This window comes from Sorex araneus, chromosome 2 (genome assembly GCF_027595985.1).
Source record: "Sorex araneus isolate mSorAra2 chromosome 2, mSorAra2.pri, whole genome shotgun sequence".
Lineage (NCBI taxonomy): Eukaryota > Metazoa > Chordata > Mammalia > Eulipotyphla > Soricidae > Sorex > Sorex araneus.
Genome location: NC_073303.1, coordinates 86,872,919 through 86,894,719, shown reverse-complemented (window position 1 = coordinate 86,894,719; position 21,801 = coordinate 86,872,919). Strand labels below are relative to the sequence as shown.

Below are 21,801 nucleotides of genomic sequence, written 5' to 3'. Positions count from 1 at the left end.
ATATCCTGGTCCCACTTTTGAGGCATTCCATACTGGTAATCCCTTTTATTATGCTGACCCTACCAATTCTCTTTTTGCCTCAGTATCCTAGAAGAGAATTTATTTATTCTTTGTTTTGGTCCCTGGCATCTGAGCTCTTAAACCCTTGGAATCTCCAGAGTGAGAGAAGTGTCATTGGTATGCTAATGGATGAGTCTTGGTTCTCAGGCTAAGTAGCTTCAAAATAAAGCTGGTCTTTAGAAGGATCAATCCTTCATTAGAATGTTCAGAAGTTAAAGCACCACCCTACTACATCTGGCCTCCCCTGTGCCCAGGGGAGCTGGAAATTGAGTTTCCAATAACTGGTAATTGCCAATAACTGGTAATTCAATCAATCATGCAGATGTAATGAAATCTCCATTAATATTCCCTAGCCTATAGGGTTTAGAGTTTCCAGGTGGCTGAGAACATCAAGGTACTGACAAAGTGGCAAAGAACCTAGAAGCTCTGCACCCCTCACCCCACCCCTCAGTCCCAATACCTGTCTTTCTAGTGAACAGGTAACAGTAAGAAAACTCAGTCAGAGTCTTGTGAATTGTTCTAGCAAGGTATTGACCCTGCTGTAAAACCATAGGAACCCCTATATTTATTGTTAGGCAGAAATATGAATTGCCTGTCACCACCCTCCCACCCCATTGTGCATTGTGGCTAGTATTTCAAATGGAGACCACTTGAGGGGATTGAACACTTAAATTCTTGTGAATGCTAACTGAAGGTGTTAGGCTGTCACAATTAAATTGAAATTTTGAACACCAGTGGTGTCAGAGAATAGTGGACTAGGTGTTAGAAAAGACATGGATTGTGTGTCTCTGGGAGAATCCACTTTCTTTCCTTTCCTGGTGTTACAGTGGGCACAGGAGCTTGGATTCTTGACCTCAAGTAATCAAGGTCAGAAGCGGGACCACAGATGAGTGACTGAACACAGTGCTGAACACTGAAAAATTTTTAGGGAAAGGAATGGAAGGGGAAAAAAAGGTAGCAAACTCCCAGATTGTGGGAAAGGTCCCAAGAAAGATTTTGGAGTAAGAAAGGCAAAATCTGTTCACCCTTTATACCTTTTTAACAAAGGTGTACGGGGGGGGGGGGGGGGGTGAGTTTTTTGTTGTCTTCCAAGAAGGTGGACCTGTGAGGTAGAGATAAGATGATTCACTCACCATCCACTCACCATCCAGGTTATCTGCACAGTCCAGGCCCTCTAGGTTATCAGGTGCCATCCTCCTGACATTCCATTACTGGAAACTCTCTTTGGGCCATATTCCCGATCTCCCTCTCCCTGTACCCCCTTTCTCCCAGCTTCTAAAGACCTCCAGTTTTTCTTATTTTTGGGCCCCTTCCTCCTCAAACCAAATAATGGTTGGTTTCAGCCTTCTAGTATTGTCTTCTGTCACATCTTCCCCATTTAAAGGACTTTTGTGAGTAATTTTGGCTCAAGAGATAATCCAGGATTATCTTTTTATCTTAAAGTAAGCTGTTTAGTAACCATGATTTAATCTACAAACTTAATTCTGTCTTGCTACGTAATTAAGGGCAATGTATTCACATCACAGTTTAGGGAATTAGGATGTGACTATTCTTAGGAAGCCACTATTCAACCTACTTTAATTGTTGATAGATGCAAATATACTTTTTCACAAAAGAAATCATCTAGTAGGTTAAAATTTTAAGAATTACATGAATGCTTACAAGGTATCCACGTTATTTGGTGATGCGAGAATTTTTATTGCCAAATGAATGCTTGAAAGTGTGGAGAAAAAATTGCATCTGCCAAACCCTCAGAAGACCTGACATTTTACAACTTGTTCTGTTTCCCAAGTGACTTGGGCAAAATCTATCAACATTCTCAGTGTTCTCATGAATGGGAAGGATACTACCAGTCATGTTCAAAAGTTGTTGAAATGAAATAATGCGCGTGAAAATTTACTGGAAATATTACAGAGCTAGTTATGCATTGAAATATATCAGTGTGCCATTACTTGCTCTTAATAAACTTTTAAAATAAGCTTATTTTTTTAAATTTTAACATTCTTTACTATAATATTTAAGTATCAAAACCCAAGATGAGGATGTTTTTCTCAAAATTAATATTTCTTTATTACTGCCCTAGATACTCTGCCCTTTACCATCTACAACATCCCTACCCCCCAAAAAGTTTGAGAAAAACATAGTCAAAGAAAGAACATAGCAAGACTATAAAACTAAGGAAAAGTTTGTGAGTCATTTTTTCCTTGTACTGAGAAAGAAAATGAGAATGCAGTAAGAGGTTCTTTTTCTTATTCTTCTTTTTTGTATCTATCCTTACAGGATAAAGAATGGTGAGGAAATAAGAAAACTAGCTTAAGAAAAAGATATTTAGTTTAGAGCTAAAAAAATAATTTTCAAAAATGAAAAATATGAAACAGGGTATGAAAAGAATTTTTTTATTTTTATGATTTAGACATATTTCAAAGTATGAAAATGTGATATTCTATTTTGTGATCTCCAAAGGACTTTAAGTATTATCTCTTTTATTTATTTTTTATTTTTTTAAATTTATTTTATTGAATCACCATGTGGAAAGTTACAAAGTTCTCAGGCTTATGTCTCAGTTATACAATGCTCAAACACCCATCACCAGTGCCCATATTCCACCACCAAAAAAAAAGAAAAAAACAGTAGACCTCCCACCCCCCCACCCCCCACCTCCACCTGCATAATTAATAAAATTCACTTCATTTTCTCTTTACCTTGATTACATTCCATATTTCAACCCAAATATCACTATTGTTGGGGTTTCAACACAGAACTCACTATTCTTCTTGGAGTTTATCCCCCCAAAATACGGCCCTATTGACAAGGAAAAATTTGATAATTAGTTCTCCACTAATCAGAATGAAGAGGTAAAAGGTTTAGGATTTCTGTGTTTTAGTAATTAAATACATGGAGATTTAAGTGGGAAATTTCATCATTTCCCTTCCTGGGGCAGGATAAAGCAAAAGCTAGTTCACGGTCTGGGGACATGGCTGTGAGCACTTGCTGGGTTCAGAAGTAATCTAACTGGCTCTGGATGTTGGTCATTTAGCAGCAAAGCGGCTATGCAGATGCATGGCCACCCGATTCGATATCTCTTTTATTTTTAAAGGTCATAAATTTAGGTCCTTACTAAGTAACATTTTTAGTATCAAATTGAATTTGTACTTGTTCAGAATGATTTTGACTTGGAATTTCTCCCCCTCTGATAATCACTTGGCACTACCAATTTCTCAACCTCCCCAGCATTTCCATTTGTCAATTTTTTTCAGAATAGCTTCACTTTTAATATTAATGTGGGACAAGTAAATATTTTTTTACATTGAGTGTTGCACTTATAGCTAATCATAGATTTGTGTTCTCTTTAAATTCTTCAGTGACATTTTATAACTTTGCCCTATAGTTTATTGTTCAACTTTAAGGTTATTAATGAGGGACTGTTCTTTCTTAATTATATTATAAATATTTTAATTTTATAATCAACTAAAATACACAATAAAATTAGTAAAATATTGTGAATGGGATTTTTTTTAGTCTCTTTCTTCTCTTTCATTATTTGTATATAAGAAAGCCATGGACTTTTGGGTGTTGATTTTGTAGCCTGCCACATTACTATATAGACTTATTGTTCCTAAGAGCTTTTCTGTAGAATATTCAGAGTTTTCTAAGTATAGTATCATATCATCTGCAAATAGTGATAGCCTAACTTTCCTATCTGTATGCCCTTGATATATTTTTCTTGTCTAACTGCTATGGCCAGGACTTCCAGTACTATATTGAATAGGAGTGGCAAAAGTGGGCAACCTTGTCTTGTGCCTGATCTTAGAGGGAAGGCTTTTAGTTTTTTCCCACTGTTGGTGGGAATGCCGACTGTTCCAGCCTATCTGGGAAACAGTTGTGTTGTCCTTCAAAAACTAGAAATTGAGCTTTCATATGACCCCGAAATACCACTTTCTGGAATTTATCCCAAGGATGCAAAAAAGCACAGTAGAAATGACATCTGTACCTACATGCTCATTGCAGCACTGTCCACAATAGCCCAAATCTGGAAACAACCCAAGTGCCCTAGAACAGATGACTGGTTAAAGAGACTTTGGTATATCTACATAATGTACTACTATGCAGCTGTTAAGAGAGATGAAGTCATGAAATTTACTTATAAATGGATAAACATGGAGAGTATCATGCAAAGTGAAAAGAGTCAGAAAGAGAGGGATAGACATAGAAGGACTGCACTCATTTGTGGAGTATAGACACATGAGGTTGACACCCAAGGACAGTAGATAGATGCAAGGGCCAGGGGGATTGCCCCATAGCTGGAAGCCTGCTTCATGAGAGGAGGGGAGAAGGCAGACAGAATAGAGAAGGGATCACTAAGAAAATGATGGCTGGAGGAATCAGTTGGGATGGGAGATGCATGCTGAAAGTAGATAATGGACCAAACATGATGAGCTCTCAGTTTCTGTGTTGCAAGCCATAATGCCCAAAAGTAGAGAGAGAGAGAGTATGGGGAATATTGTCTACCATGGACGCAGAGGGAGGGTGGGAAAGGGGTTTTATGCCGGGGATATTGGTGGTGGAGAATGTGCATGGTGGGGGGATGGGTGTTTGATCATTGTGATTGTAACACAAACATGAAAGCTTGTAACTATCTCTTGGTGATTCAATAAAATTTTTTAAAAATTAATAAAATACAGTGACAGGATAAAAAACAAATGAGCAAAATAAACACAAAGATCAAGTACTAGTATATTTCTTGCACTCTGGAAAATGCCTTCTATCCTTTTTACAAACTAATTGCAACTACATTTGAAATAACATATTCCATATCTTAAATTAATCTTAATTTTTGAGAGTTATTTTCTAAATTTTGATTATAGTTTTACCATGTAATTATGTACTTGTAGAATTTATAGTTTTATAGCAATGAGCTTTGCTATAATTAGTACTATAGTTTTTTTATTTCTTTGCTAGAAATTTGTTTTAGTGAGATTTCTTCATGTTATGTTAAAATTTGTCATTTTATTTTCCTTAGCTTTGTCCATAGTGATATTTTGGACTTAGAAATGTGCTTTTAACGTACGTATATCTCTGTGCAGTATACATGTCGAAGTATATAATTAATAAAAACTACCATATATATGTATACCTGATATGTATGTATATTTTTAAATATCATTAGGTGACAACATGTTGCAAAAGAGCTAGAGAAATCATACAAGGGTTAAGGCATTTGCTTTGCAGGTGGTCATTCAGTTTCAATCTTCTATACCACATATGGTCCCCTAAGTTACCATCATGAACATTACCTGAGCACTGAGAGTAAGCCCTGAGAATTGCTGGGTGTGGCCTAAATTCTTACTCCCCAGAGAAAAAGTGCAGCAAGGTACATTGCCACAAGTTGCAGTTTTGATTGTTCTGTATCTTTACCAATACTTGATATTGGCAGTCATTTCAACTCTACATTGATTAGTGTGCATGCCTTATTGTGACATTAATTTGCAATTATAGGAACAACAGCACTTTCTCATATCCTTAGTGGTCACTTGAAACTATTCTTTATATGAAGCCCTTTTTTGTAAAATATTAATTATCAATTTTCTGTCTTTTGTTTAATGAAGTTTTATGTTAATTTTAATCCTTTATTTACAAGTCTTCTTTATCATGTTTTGCTCAGCATCTTATTGCATTTTAAGAAATATGTTATTTTAAGATACTTATCAGTGTTTTTCTTTATTGCAATTGCTATTTGTGTTATATTTAAGACAACATTTTTGAGCTCTTGAACATATAATGTTGCATATCTTTTAAATGCTTCATATATTTTTCTTTGTATTTTTAAATACAAAAAAATTAAATATAAATATATCTTTATATTTTTCTTTGTCATTTCACTTACCTGAAATTGATATTTTCTGTAAAGTGTGAGACTTGAAATCAAATTTATTTTTTCCAAATGGTATTCAGCTGTATGGAGTCATTTATTGGACTATCCATAATTTCCATTGATCTATTTAGCATTTCTGTCATATGTCAAGTTCTATACATGTGTGTCTATTTCTTGGTTCTCTACCATGCTTTTTGTGCCATTTTTAAACTCATAATATCTAAATTATTGTAACTATGATATGTAAAAATATCTTGAAATTAAGTTCTCAACTTGATTTTCTTTTCCTTCAAAAATAGTTTGGTTATTATTTTTCCAAATTTATTTGGACTGGAACAATAGCATGGCGGGTAGGGTGTTTGCCTTCCATGTGGCTGTCCCGGGTTTGATTCCTCTATCTTTCTTGGAGAGCCAGGCAAGCTACCGAGACTATCCCACATGCATGGCAGAGCCCGGCAAGCTACCTGTGGCATATTCGATATGCCAAACACAGTAACAGCAGGTCTCACAATGGAGATGTTACAGGTGCCCACTCAAGCAAATCTATGAACAACTGGATGACAGTGCTGCAGTGCTATTTTAAAATTACTTTGTTAAGTTCCACAAAAACAAAAATCAAGACATTGGGAATATAAATAAATCTATTATTATGTTTGTAATATTTTAGTCTTAAACCCACAAATACAGCTTATTTTTTCATTCAGTTTTTTCTTTAATAAATACTTACTAATGAAATTTTGTTATTGAAATATGCCTTACATATTTATTTCTATATAATTTATGACTTTAATAGCATATTCAATGATACAGCTTGTTTTATTTTTATGTAAATTGTATAATAAAATAAAATTGATATTTGCTTCAACATGTCATTGTCATTATTTCTTCTTTTATATTTCCTGTGATCCCTTTAATTTTTAAAAATTTTTTTCTTAATTAGGAAAATTTTTTTCCTAATTTTCCCAACCAGTACTGCAAGAATCTAAGAATATAATTGTAAAATTTGTCAAGTTCTTCTTTGAACCAAGTATTTGTTGATACTTGACAATGTCATAAAATTTTATGTTAAAATGTCATTTTAGTCATTTATATCCATTTTACTCCATTCAACATTTGCAATTCAGCTAATTTCTTTTGCCATTTTTAATTAAATATGTAGACACAACTTAATAAGTAATAATTAAAAAGGTCATCAATATCACTATTCTTCTGAATAAGACAGTATTTCCTTATAATCTCAACTGTCTAAATGAGAGATTTAGACAGTGTTTAGGTTAACCCTAAGTGTTTTAGGTTTCATCACTGAATTGGCCCTTTTCCTCTCACAGAGAAGCTTACAGTGCTCTTATGAGCACCCCCTGAACCCCAGAAAAACCTTTCCTTTGTGCTTTTCCACTCCTTCTGTTAGCTAGTAAATTCCCCAAGTCAGGCTTGGTGATTTATAAAGCCAAACTTTCTGGTCACTCTGGTCTTTGTATCTGTAGTGAATGACTTGCTTTTCTCTTTTCCCTATAGCCTCTTCATATTTTACTATAGAACAATGACTTTGCTTAAACAAGAGAGATAATTAATGCTATGCTCCTAATATTTGGGAGTTAATTGACTCTGAAATATGTCTACTCTGGGCATCTTTCATAATTTCTTAACTCAGTCTCCAGTTGCCATAATTCCTAACACCCCTGAAAACAGGGCCCCACCATGAGATTGCTGGATGGGCCCGAGGAAAGCAGCAAAGTTACCCTGATTTTAATACAGGAAATCATAATGCATAGTCTTGATACAAGCTGTAATCACTAAAAGATAGGAACCCAAGACGTAAGGAAAAGTAACTGGCCCAAGATATCACTTCTGGGAGCTTGCTTTTAAGTCTCTGGATGTTGGCCGTTGATGGAATTACACACACCTGGGTTCCTCTGCCGGTACCTTCAAGCATGAGGCTTGTCCGAGGGGCCTTGAGCATGCCTGTGGCTAGGTTCCGGTGTTCTTCAGCTGACGGGAGCTCTGCTTGAGACGGGGAGGAAAGCTGGAGCCCATCCCCTCCAAGGGGCCCCAGGGAAGACAGCCAGGCAAAGGTTCCGTTGAACAATGTAGTGGTGCTGGATAACCCTTCTCCTTTCTACTACTCATTCCAGTTCGAGATCACCATTGAGTGCATTCAGGACCTGTCTGAAGACTTGGAATGGAAAATTATCTATGTGGGCTCTGCAGAAAGTGAAGAATACAATCAAGTTTTAGACTCTGTTTTAGTGGGTTCTGTACCTGCGGTAAGGGATATGCTTGTATTTAAGGCTGATGTGCCTAATCCAGGACTCATTCCAGATGAAGATGCAGTAGGTGGTGGTACTCATATATTTTTATTTCTACATGGAAGCAATCTCAAAAGGCATTGTTATTATTTTAAACCATCAATAATATTCTTTTGAATGTTGATGCATATTTTATTTCATTTTTTTCATGTTTGGGGTTTTGCCATAATTGATAGTATAAATTCTGGGGAAAAATATTTATTTTTAAACTCCTTTTATTTGGAGGCCACGCCCAGCCGTGCTCAGGATTTACTTCTGGTTCTGAGCTCAATGATGACTCCTGGTGGTTTCAGGAGACCAGATGAGGTTGGGAATCAAATCTGGGCCAGCTGCAAAGAAAAGCAAACAGCTTAACTATGTACACTGATGAGCATCACTAAAATTTATTATAGCAGTGATCGTTTGAAAATATACACAAATATTGAGTCATTGTATCAAAAACCTAAAGCTACTTGAATAAACGCCAATTGAACCTCAATAAAAATTCACTGAGAAAGAAGAGAATAAAGTGCAAATATATAAACTTCATTATTGTTGGAATTTGAATCACTTAAAAACTTTAACCCTATAAATTAGACAGAGAGTCCCAAAGCAGTGGGAGACAGGTATGAAGTTATAGGAAAAGGTAACACAATCAGTTTCGAAGCTTGGAAAGAGTTGAAAACATGCTTCTCTAAGGAAAATAAAATTATGCTTATAAAACACTGAACACATTTTCCTTACTTTCATGTAGGAAAAGAGTTGAAACTGCTTACACAAGAAGGAAGTTTCTCTGACCCATTAAATATGGAGAAGGAGAGGAAACCAGAATAGAAACTCTAAAACAGTTAAACTATATTTTCTGGAAGCAGCCAAACTCTGTGACTTAGGGTGAAAAAAAATTCATCATGTGGAAAATTCAATAGCTTCATATCTCTGTTGGACAGGCCGAAGTAGAATTTTAAAGAATTTACAGACCAAATACTGCATCTGCGGAAAAATTGTTGCTAGCATTGAACACAATTATAGATTTTCCCCCAGAACACCTATAAATAGGTGTATCAGAAATAGCTCTCTCTTCAAAAAAGGGAAATCAAAAATTAAATTAAACAACAGATGACATATTTAAATGTACAGGGAAATTAACTACCAGAAGAAAAATACTTGAATTTCTCACAAAGAAGAAAATTTTGTTACTAAGAAGGAAATTATGACCCAATAATCTTCAATGAATTAAAAATCCCAAAACAAAATGACCTTAATTAATAAATTGCCCCTATGTGGTACAAGAAAAATTAAAATAGAAAAGAACTTCAAGAAGAAATAACTGGACAATACGTAGAAATGAAATGACAGTTGGGAACCAGAGAGGTAATACAGGGGTTAAGACACTTATCTTGCATACTTACCCAAATTCAATCCTAGCACCACTTGAAGCCTACTCAGGTTCAATATCAGCATCGCATATGATCCTCCAAAGAGCTAGGAATGATCCCTGAGTATGGATCAGAGAGATACCTGAGCACACACAGGTTTGACACAAAAATCAAAAACAATAAAACAAAAACTAAAAGCAAAGAAGAAATTCTAGTTGGACAAGGTCAAAAAAAATAAAGTGGGGGAAAAACAAAAAACTATAAAAATATGAACTAGGGGCCAGAGAGATAGTAGAAGCTGTCAGTTGTAGCACCCTCTAATACAATCTCTTTTTTAAAAAGTAAGAATATTTCATTCTTTGTGCAGGAAAATATTTCTTAAGAGTGAAAAACAATATAAATTGATATTATATGATTGGAAAAATATATCACATAAGTATATAAAAATATAATGACTACATCAAATTATGCAAAGTATACTCATGGATAAAGACAAAGTATATGCAATATAAGGACTTTTAGTATACAATAAATAGCTAGTGTATCTAAATTAAGAAACAACAAAGCATGAATTTTTATTCCACTAGTAAGTCAATGTTGAATACATACATCAAAACCTGAAAGAATTGAAACAAAACACAGATTTTTTGCCATTATAATTGGAGACACTACTTCTCTCAGTAACTGAAAGAAAACATCAGTAAGGATATAGAGAAACAAAACATTATCGACAACTGAAGCTATTTAATATTTATAGACCTGACCACAGCACACACACATTGTTTCTAAGAGCACATAAAACATCTAAAAAGGATGAATATTTTATTTCACAAGACATTTTAATTTGATATGATCAAAATTATATAAGATATATTCAATAACTACTTTAACAAAAAAAATCTGGAAAAATCCCCAAATATATTCAAACTCTGAAGCAGACTTATAGAAAAATCCCCAAAGTGCATAAATTAAACTACATACTTAAAAATAGCCCATAGGTAAAAGGAAAAGTTTGAAGTAAATTAGTTGACACTTTCACAAGACTGAAAATATCAAAATATCAAAATTTCAGTAGCTATATATTATTTTGCTTTTATTTTTTTGTGATGCCAGTAATCAAGCCACGATCTCTAATGTTAAGCTACATCCTTCACCCTATTTAAGAATTATTTGTGTTAGAAAATAAGGATGGTCTCAGTTCAGTCATTTTTTCAGTTAAAAAGTGATTAAAAATTGGTGCTAGAGCAATAGTACAGCAGTTACACTTACATATACATATGTGTATTACATATTTTTTATATGCTTGCATGTATTATATATATGCTTTCTAACCATTTGAAAAGTTGCATTTTTTTCAGTTTACTCTTTGTTTATTTTATCATTAATGGAGATCGTATTTTGTCTGGAACAATTTTATGCATTTATTAAGTTAATCATGATATTTTTCCCCATTTAGACCGTTAACCAAGTGAATTAGAATCATTGATTCTTTTGAGTAGATGTGACAAATCTTGTTTTTTCTTTCATGAATCTTACCTTTTTGTAATGTGTTTTTCAAAATATGTAAATTCAGAAGGAAAATTTAAAACCTCAATTTACAATTGCAAACTCTGAATTATTTGGAAGACAACTTTTCAACTCAATAAAGAAAACTTTAAAACATGCCAATATTATAACTAAAGGTGAAAATCAGTACATTTCCACTAGGGTTGCAACAAAGCAAGCATTTATAATCTCACTAATTATATTTGACACTAATCTAGAGATCCTAAGTAGTGACTGAAGTAAAGAACACGAAGTGCATACAAATTGTGAGGAAAGAGGAAAGAATATCTCTATTCACAGAGGGCATGACTATTTATGTAGATAATCTCAGAAAATAGAAAAAAAAGCTGTTACATTAATAAGGAAGATTACCATGTCACAGGACCCAAGGCTAATAAACAATCAGTTGTGTTTCTAAATCTTGGCAATGGTCAATTGTCAATAAAAATTTAGCATTAACATTGTTTGTAATTTGAAAAAAGTGAAGTACTTTGTTATTAATTTCATAAACTATATGCAAGAAACATTTCTTTTGGTAAGAATTTGTGATTTTAAATTATATGGAAATATAAAGGACTTAAGACAGTCAACTTGTTATCTAAAAGAATAACTGCAAGATTTAAAATTCTGACTTTAAAATTTACTACAACTTGTTGGTACGTGGATAGATGTACAGAACCAGAAAGGGATGTAAAAAATTGAGACAAATTATATAGTTAATTGACTTATAAGAAATATATTGTTATAGGAAGAATTTTCTCTCAAACTACCATCCCATATGATTACGTATGACCTCTTAGGATAAAAGGATGGAATAGTATAGATGGAATTGAGGTTAGTCAATCAACTGACATTAAAACACGAAGGCTGTCCTAGTACCAAGTGTAAACAAATTAAGAATAAGATCTTAAAATGAGAGAAGGAGATCACAAGTGGTTAAAAAAAAATAGAGTGAGAAGCCTGTGAAATCTGAGAACTGCTTGACCCACCATTATTTCAAGTGAGAAGCACATAAAGAGAAAACAAGTTTTTGTTTGTTTGTTTGTTTGTTTTAACCGTTAGGGATATATTTTTTTAACTTGTTGGTTAAAAAGTAAACCCAGAACCAATTTCTTATTTATATCAGGCATTCAATTTTAATGGGTCTGCAGAATTTCACTTTGTTCTGACATTAAAATCTTTGAGCTAAATTCAAATGGTGGCAATTTCTCCACTGTATAAAGACTACAAATTGTGTTTAACTACTGGCCCGCATGTCTTTCCACATTTGTACTATCTTCACTATAAACATTATGCTTTTACTTTTGAAAATATGCATGTATTTATTTTTTTCTGCATTTACCATTTCTGGAAAGATGAGATTAAAGAGACATGAGGGCCCCAATGCTTGCTAGTTCCATAGATACGCTATTCAGAAGAGCAGTTACTGAGATTTCTGTTAGCATAACTTCTAAATCTTCCTGAGTTTCAAAATTTTCTGAGGAGATAGAGTTTTGTTTTTTTGTGATTTTTGATTAAAATGCTTTTTTTTTGCATCCCCTTGCAGTTATATTATTTAGTTATATTAGGAAAGTATAGTTTACACAGGAAGTTTGGTGTTTGTTTAATGTCAAGTCTTTAGCAATGCAATGAAAACAATTTCCTGGGGATGCCAGGATTCTTGGGAATTCTAGAAATATTTTTAAATCATTGACCTTCTTCTAGGCCAATAGCTCAGCATTTTTCTTACTTTAAATGGCAATGAGAATAATTATAGTTAAAATTTTACACATATATAGTTCTCTAATTTTTTTCCTCAAGGTAAAACTCAAGAGTTGTAATTAGTTATCCAAAGATATGTTTTTTAAAGACTTTTGGAAAAAACAGCAACAATGATGCATGGAAATTAGTATTTGCGTCTAAGACATTTAAAATTTCTAATTTAATAACACATATTTATTTCTAAAACATAGATATACTGTTAGATAAAGCTATATCTCACTGTATGCATTCCACTCCATGAAATCTACCTAGTTTCTTGCAAACTCTATAGCCACAACTTTAAAACAATTAACATTCATGCACAAAGTAACTCATAAAGTATTGGGTACTCAATACTTGGTATAAAAAAAGAGATCATATGTCCTTGAAAAAGGGAAAATTCAAGAATGGTCACTATACAACTCCTATTTAACACTTTTCTGGAAAATTTTGTCAGTGTACTATAAAAAGAGATTATAAAACCAAAGCTTAATTTTTTAAAATGAAAAATTAAGATAAATTAAAATTTATAATTAAGTTGCTTTCGTAAGGGCACTGTTAAGAGAAACAAAAGTTAGATCAGAAAGATAGTAGAGTGAGTAAGGTACATATGTCGCAGGCAGCCAACCCAGGTTCTATCCCCAGCACAACTTATGGCTATCTGAGATTACCAGCGTGACTTCTGAGTACAAAGTCAGAAGTGAGCTCTGAGTCCCATTGCACTCAGACAACAAGTGAAAGTGAGTGAGCAAGATGGGTGGGGGAAGGGCAGGATTCTAAAATCATCTCTACCACTGACTAAAAAAAAATTACAAATCATATATTTAAGAAAGGATTTCTATTCAGAATATTTATATTTTTGAAGGCTCTCAAACCCAACAATAGAAAAGTAAATCACTAAAGTAGACAAAAATCAGAATTTACACCTCATCAATGAAGCTATTCAAAAGGGAAAATAAAGCACATGGAAAGAGGCTTAACATTCCTAACCAACAATGAAATGCAAATCAAAACCACAAAGAATTGTCACTACAAACTGAGTAGATTGGCACATTTAATCTAGGACAAAAAAGGTCTTGCAGAAAGTGGAGCATAAAAAGCCTCTTGGTATTGGAAAAATTGGTTAGCCATATGCAAAAAAAAGAAACTGGACCCACATTTTATATTGTATACAAAGCAAATTCAAATTGGATATATATAAAGACTTTACAATTAGAATTCATAAGATACATTGAAGAAAAATATAGGCAGAGAATGTCAGGATATGAACCTCAGAAGTGTTTTCATGACTTGATTGCATTGACAATGATACCAAGAACAAAAACATGAGACTACATCAAATTTAAAAGTTTTCATATGGCGAGATCGTGTTAGGCTATAAAAAGAACATACTACCAAATAAGAGAAAATATTTGCACACAATGTAATTGAATAACTAAAAACAAGATAATAATAATAATAGTAATAATAATAATAATAATAATAATAAACTCCCAAAGCACAGAAACAAAAAAATTTTAACAAGCCTATCAAATGGGATAGGAGAGAAAACAGGCATTTCCATGAAGAGAATATATAGAAGATCAAAAGCAGATAAAAAAGTGTTCACCATCATTTGTTTATTAAGGAAATACAAATCAAAATAACATGAGATATTATCTCACACCAGTGATAATGTCATATATCAAAACAGATTGGAAAAAAATCTTTGTTGGCTGAGATATGTTGAAAAGGAACCTTTATTTAATGTTGGTAGAAATGTTTTCTGATTCAACTTCTATGGAGAACAGTAAGTAAAATTCTCAAATACTTAGAACTAGAGCTCCCACATGGCCATGTGATACCACTTGTTGTTGTTTACATTCAAAACGCAATAGCATTTATTTGAAAGATATGTGCATACCTGCGTTTATTGTAGTACTCAGAACAATTGTCAGGATTTAGAAGCAACCCAAATGTCTAACAACAGTTGAGTGGGTAAAGAAGTTGGGATATAGATACACTATGCAATACTATGCAGCCAGAAGTCAGATTTAACAGCTTGAAAGGATTTGCAAGGTATATTGAGTGAAGTAAGCCAAAGGAAAGGAAAAAATATCAAATAATTTCACTCAATTGTGGTATATAGAGTAACAAGATAATGGAATGAAAAGTGATGGCAGATCCTTGATTCTGGAATCCTGCATTATAGAACTGAGAATGCCAAGGAAAAGAAAGTTTAGGGTAAAAACAATAAGATGGACTGGATATAACACAAAAATATTGGTCTAGTTTCTTATACATTTTGTTAGTCTCAAGGTGAAATAACTGTGTTCATCAAAACCATAGGCAATAACATTGCAAGTACGTGACCCTGGAACTAAATAAATAAATAGCAACAAAAAACATGTTTGCTAAGGAGGCAGAGGGGACGGTAGGAGAGAATCTGGGACATTGGTATAGGCTTGCTGACACTGATGGGTTTGGAGTTGGCACATCGCATGCCTGAAACATTACTATTAATAATATTGTGAATAACAGTTTATAAATACTCAAATCAAAAAGAAAACAGTGTACAATGACACCTGAAAAAAAAAGACAAGGAAATAATATTCTGAAAATATCAAATGGTGACAAGGACATAGGAGAGTGAAATATCTAGTTTCTTATTAGTCCTCAAATTTATATTATCTCTCTGAAAATAATTTGACAATATCTCATAAAGTTAAATATTTCCTTATGATAGTATACAGCAGATTCAGACCTACATGTTTGTTCTAGGAAATAATAATCTGTGCACATGTAAAATGTTTTAAGTGAATATTTATTGTATCATTTCTTATAGTCACCAAAAATGCATATCACTAAATAAACAGAGAAGCAACTTCCTATATTCTAATAAAAAATAAATAATACTTAGCTACAAATGTGATTGATATATGCTACAAAGTGGATGGATTTTAAATGCATATGCCAAATGCAAGGATCTGTCCTTCAGAATTTGTTTATTCTAGGAATGGAATGGTATAGAATAGAACCACAAGGGGGATAACAAAACAAAGTTTCTATTTTTTAATTTTTTATGTGGTTGTTACGTGGTTTGATAAGTGCTCTGAATGCCATATATGTATATAGAAAACTAATCATTGAACTAAATGCAAATTAAAATATAATAATCACAAAGCTGTTCACATTAAGCATTTTTTACCAATTTTAAAAAAGTCATATTCCTCCTGTGTTTTACTAATAATTTTACTCCACAATTTAAAAATTCTAATCTAAGAATAGAAATTGTAAACAGATAATAATCAGGGTATATTTTAGTTTTAAAATTAAAATTATAACATTTCAGATAAAATATAATTAAATAGTTACAGATTTCAGTTAATTTGTAAAATTGAAAAAAAGTCCCCTACCACTACTTGTGACTAGAGACATTTATAGATCTACTTTTGACATTAAAAATGTCATTTTTAAAAATTGAATCACGGTGAGCTACATGTACAAAGCTTTCATGTTCAAGTTTCAGTCATACAATAATCAAGAACCCATCCCTCCACATGTATACTTTTTTCACCACCAATGTCCCCAGTATCCCTACCCCCTCATCCCACACCTTCCCCTGTCTCTATGGCAAACAGTTTCTCTCTTTCTCTCTCTCTCTACTTATGGGCATATGGTTTACAATACAGATACTGAGAGGCCATCATGTTTGTTTCTTCATCTACTTTCAGCACACATCTCCCATCCTGAACAATCCCTCCAACCATCATTGACTTAGTGATCCCTTCTCTATCCCAGCTGCTTTCTCCCCCTGCTCATAAGGCAAGCTTCCAACTGTGGAGCAATCTTCTGCCCTTATTTGTGGAATATAAACACAGTAGAGACATAACAGTGATGGATGCTTAGTGTTGTTCAGAGCCATTGCACCATGTGACCAGACGTCCTCTGGTGTGTTCAAGCAAATCACATGGGGTATAAGGAACTAAGGGCAACTGAGGCTTAAGTCAAGTAAATATGATGGATGCCCAGGATTAAATCTTATTTGAAATCAATTTGCTCTCACGTTACAAAAATATTGCATCAACTATCTTCCCATGTCTACAAAAAGGACATTGCTCTAAAGTAAACTATGCAAAGGACATAAAGAAAAGAGAAAAACAATATTTCACTTACATGTACAAAATCCAGAGCCCCAGGAGATTTGACTTTACAGGTTAGTGTATGATATAGAGATATTTGTGATTAACAGATAGGGAAGAAGAGCACAATGAAGAGGTGAAGGATAAACATAGAGGATTGGGATTGCCCCAGTGGATTCTGTGCCTCAGAATCACTGTGGTGGGTGTAACTCAATAAACTTAAGCTCTCTGTCAGAGGAAAAAAGGACAAAGAAAAGTTAAACCTAAAGTTCTTAAGACTATAATCCAACAGTTTAACATTTACTTCTTGTTTTCAGTATACTATAATGTGATAGACTTCTAAAATTGATGATTTGTTGGGTTTAAATCCAAAATCCCTTTACAAAGTATGTTATTTTTCCTCACTTAGGGTCACAAACCACCATCTCTTTGATTTACAATAGTGAGATTTCTAACACACTGACTTAAGATCACTCTCCTCACAGTCTACTGAGATTGGAAATATGTTTAGACTAGAGATGTCAGTGGGTTACTGACAATTTGCCAAATTTGCCCAAAGCTGACAAGCAATGGAGAAATTATTTTAGTGGTTCTCATAGAGTAACCCAAATGTAACCCATAATGTAATAGATCTACACACAGAGACACACATACATTGATTTATATATAATAGAATTATTTATGCAGTTCAACTCAAAGTTAGTTTTGTGCAAATCTATAGAGACTGATATATTATTTATGGATGGAGAGAAGTTGCAAAATTACCACAAGAATTCTTAATGCACATATGTACATTTAGTGCTGTTGGGTGACTCATTTTCATATTATTTGACCAATGATAGATACAACACATAATTACAAAGTATAGAAATATTAATTATTAATGAATCTATGATAGGCCTTATTATTGTATGTTATTTAGAAATTAATATTCATTATAATTGCAATTATAAGGGTCAATTAGATATTTTTAATTAAGAGGAGGTGTCAGAAGGTAAATTTGTAACACAAAAAAAATGTCATATGATACTTGTAGAAGACCTCAACACCAAGCCAAAGACTTTTTCTCTCCATTATTTTTTCATCTTTGCCTCACTCAACTCAATTACTTTATTTTGGGGGCAGTGATCAAATTAAGAACATAAGGGTTCTTTTAAATTAATTTTTATTAAAAACACTGTGATTTACAAAGTTGTTTGCTATACAGTTGTTTCAAGTATTTAGTGTTCCGACACTTTCATGTGACCTTCCCTCTACCATTATTTCATTTCCCTCCCAATCCCAACCTGCCCACTTAGACACCTAACAAATTAGATTACTTACTCCAACAAAACTTTAAGAAATGTCAATTTGAATGATTAGAAAATAAATCATTAGAAGCCAATTTGTTATTTTATCTTAAATATATGATTTTGATGTATATAAATAAGAAAATTCAAAGCATTTAATACAATATAATAAAATGCCTATTCTCATTTATATATATATATATCTATACATTTTCAACTCTGGAATCTAAAGTATATTGCATTAAAATTATTTTATACTTGGTTACAGTTATGGTAATCTTCTCTCACCTGTCATTAATAAAACTTTTAAAGCAATTCCGTATTAATATATTTGGGAGTTTACATGGAATAGTTAAGGCCTATATATGTAAAATTTTCTCTCTACACTTTATATAAACACTGTGGTTTATGAAGCTGTTCATGATGATTTGTTATAGGCATTCAATATTGCAACACCAATCCCACCATCATTACAACTTTCCTCCACCATTGTCTCCTATTTGCTCAGTTACCCCTTAAGCTTGCCCCTATAGCAAGCCCTCAATATTTTATTTCTTATTATTAATAATTTGCTAACAGAATTGTTAAATATGTATTTTTAGAAGAAAATAGTGTAAATTGTTGTATCTCACCATGGAAACATTAAATCCTTGTGAGAGATTACTAAGACGTTATTGGCTAAGACTCCTGTGTTTAAGTTTAATTAATCAAGATTGGTTGCTCTTACATTACATACCATCAAGTCTGGTGTGCTCCTACTGCTTTATCAGTGCTGTAGAATTTGAGAAATCTGGAAGTTTTAGGGGGTGGCACAGCTTGAGTTAAATTTTTAACTTGTGGCAGCTTTGGGGTGTGTGCAAGACTGCTTGGGCTAACTAAAGTACGGGAAGCTGGGGGAAGGTAGCCCATCCTGACCCTGAAAACCTGGAGATTTCAGTCTCAAAACATACATATCTAAAATTTTCAGCAGATTAATTTTCAGGTGAGACAGTGGAGTCCAGCTGAGGGTATGGCAGCCTTTCGCAGTGTGAAAGCAATTGACTACTGGAGCTCTGTTTAGGCGGGTAAGTCCAGAGACTGTCCCCCTTTACGGTAACCCTGATGTCTCAGCCAGGAATAGGTGTCTGGAAATATCTTTCCCGGTTTGTTGATCTCTTTTGAGGTGTATTTATGAGTCTCTGGAGCATGGCTGATAGGTAAGCTTACATAGTACTGGAGATAATTCATGGGCATTACTCAAAGTCTTTTTTGTTATTATCATTATTATCTAAAAACACCTTTCAACCTGGTTTCTTTACAAAAAGAAAATTTTCTCAACTGTACAGATATTTCAGGTTGATCAGAGCAAATTCAATTCCATTTGAAGTTAAACAATTCATTCTATTAATCTACTGCTGACTGCTATGAGGAGATGCCTATCTAATTAGCTCTCCCAACAATTCGTATAACAATTCATGTAAAGAAAATTATATAGAATGTATATTTATGTTTTATTCTAGTCAGTGGATATTGATGTGATTTGTGTTAGGCAGCTCATCGATCTCAGCATTACTGTTTTGCTTTTTTCAATATTTTACATACTTGGAATTTTACTTTCTGACACTGTGTTAATTATTTTTTGTCATGTTTGACTTTAACTCTACAGATATGATTTCATTTATTTTGTTTAACTTACTTTGATAGCCATTTTGATTTATTTTCTGTTACAAACAGCTTGTAGGTTCAAATGGACTCAGCCTACTTCTAATTTCATCATTTCCTGAATTCCACGCAGATCACAATGGGTTATACTTTTCTGTTTCTTTGAGCATCCTATATTTTTGATTAATAACTCAATATTTTAAATGATACATTTTTTACTTTTTCTGGTTCTTATACCCTCTGATATTTGTTGCTGTTATTTATATTTATTTTTACACTTGCTTAAATATTTTTGGTATAAATCTATGAAATATTTTCTTATCTTTGTATTAAATATTAGCTTCTTAGAGGTTGCCCCATTTTTCATTGGTTGAAAATCATCCACTGACAGCATAGAAATTATTTTTAATGATCTTGATATGGTGAGGATTCCAATCTATACTCAGGTAAGAAAAGACATTTCTGACCATTTTCAAGTATTCTCTGACGTCTGCTTTTTATATGGATATTTTCACATTTCCTAGGTGAATACATACCTATATGTGGTTTCAGGAAAATTTGTGGGTGTGTTCTCACTGGAGTCCTCTCTCTAGTCTGTTTTACATCTGCATATTCCCAGCCAGCAATAGACTTGTCATAACCATAACCACAAATTCAATCTAATGCAAACATCAGAGCTTCTCACTCACCTATCTCCAATATCATCACTTCTAATGACAGTGCACTTCTTAAAACTAGGTGGTCCACTTTGACCACGAAAGAGAAAATACTGATCTTCAGAGACTGAAACACTCTGGCAAAAATTCTGCATCCACCAGGTTTATATTAGGCTCAATCATAATGCTATAAAATTCAAAATATTTTTTTAAAGGAACTGAATCAATTTTTTTCAAGTCCAAATGTTTTTATGTTTTTGGTCAATTTACAAAGTGCTAAAAGTGGTTTACAAAGTGTTTTCTTTGTCAAATTTGTTCAACTTTTTAGTTGCTTTCTAAAAATAGTATTAAAGAATCTTCTCAGTGCCCATAGTCAAACAGTCCCCAACTACCTGTTAGCATTTTGTTTGGGGGTGAATTAAATCTCGGCATGAGTTTAGGGAGAATTAAAATTTTAACTATATTTTATTTTCAAACAGGAACAAAGACTTCTTCTTTATATACTTAGGTATTACTTAATCATCCTCTGCAAGTTTTGCAGAAAAAATGATATTGAATTTGTTGACTTTTTTCTATATTTCTCTGATGCAGTCATTAAAGGATTTAATTTTTATTTTGGTTCTTCAAAACTATTTACGATTATGTTTCTTTTAGATTCTTGTGAGTAGGAAACTTACTCTTCTTTAAGTACTTGTGTCTGGCTTTAGTAGTGCTATTTTATAAAATAAGTTGGAAGTAGTTCCTTTTTCCTCTATTTTCTTAAAGTTCAAATATGATAAGTTGTCTTTCTTAACTAAAGTCAAGGCTAATAAATATTATCTCTTTTAAAATAAGGCATTGTTGTTAACAAAACTATTAATAGTTGGTTTTCAAACATAAAACATTCCAGAGCTTCCATTTCAGAATATACTTAAAAACCCTGATAATGCTTCCATTTAAAAATATTTCATCTGGTATTAATATAACACCATATGGTACTTATGCTATGAATGATGTATTTTCCCCACAATTTTACTTGTAGATTATCCAGCACTTTATATTTTAATAATGTATTTTATAGACAATATGTACCTGGGTATTTTTTACCCTTTATCAATTAATCTGAAGTTATTTATTGAGTGTAGTCCCTTATAATTAATATAGTTATAAAGTTGGTGCAAATATATTATTTGAGTCTTACTTATTCCTTTTATTCATATATTTTGCCATTTTTCAA

At 33.0% G+C, this 21,801-nt stretch overlaps 1 protein-coding gene across 1 annotated transcript in view; it reads left to right on the top strand.

Annotated features, from left to right (window-relative positions):
• The window catches only part of LOC129401686 (10 kDa heat shock protein, mitochondrial-like), a 176,379-nt gene that overhangs the window by 9,928 nt on the left and 144,650 nt on the right, over positions 1-21,801 (top strand). Inside the window, exon 2 of the mRNA XM_055124465.1 lies at positions 8,065-8,262. Coding sequence (XP_054980440.1) covers positions 8,065-8,262 — 198 coding nt within the window. The remainder of the gene's footprint in view (positions 1-8,064; positions 8,263-21,801) is intronic.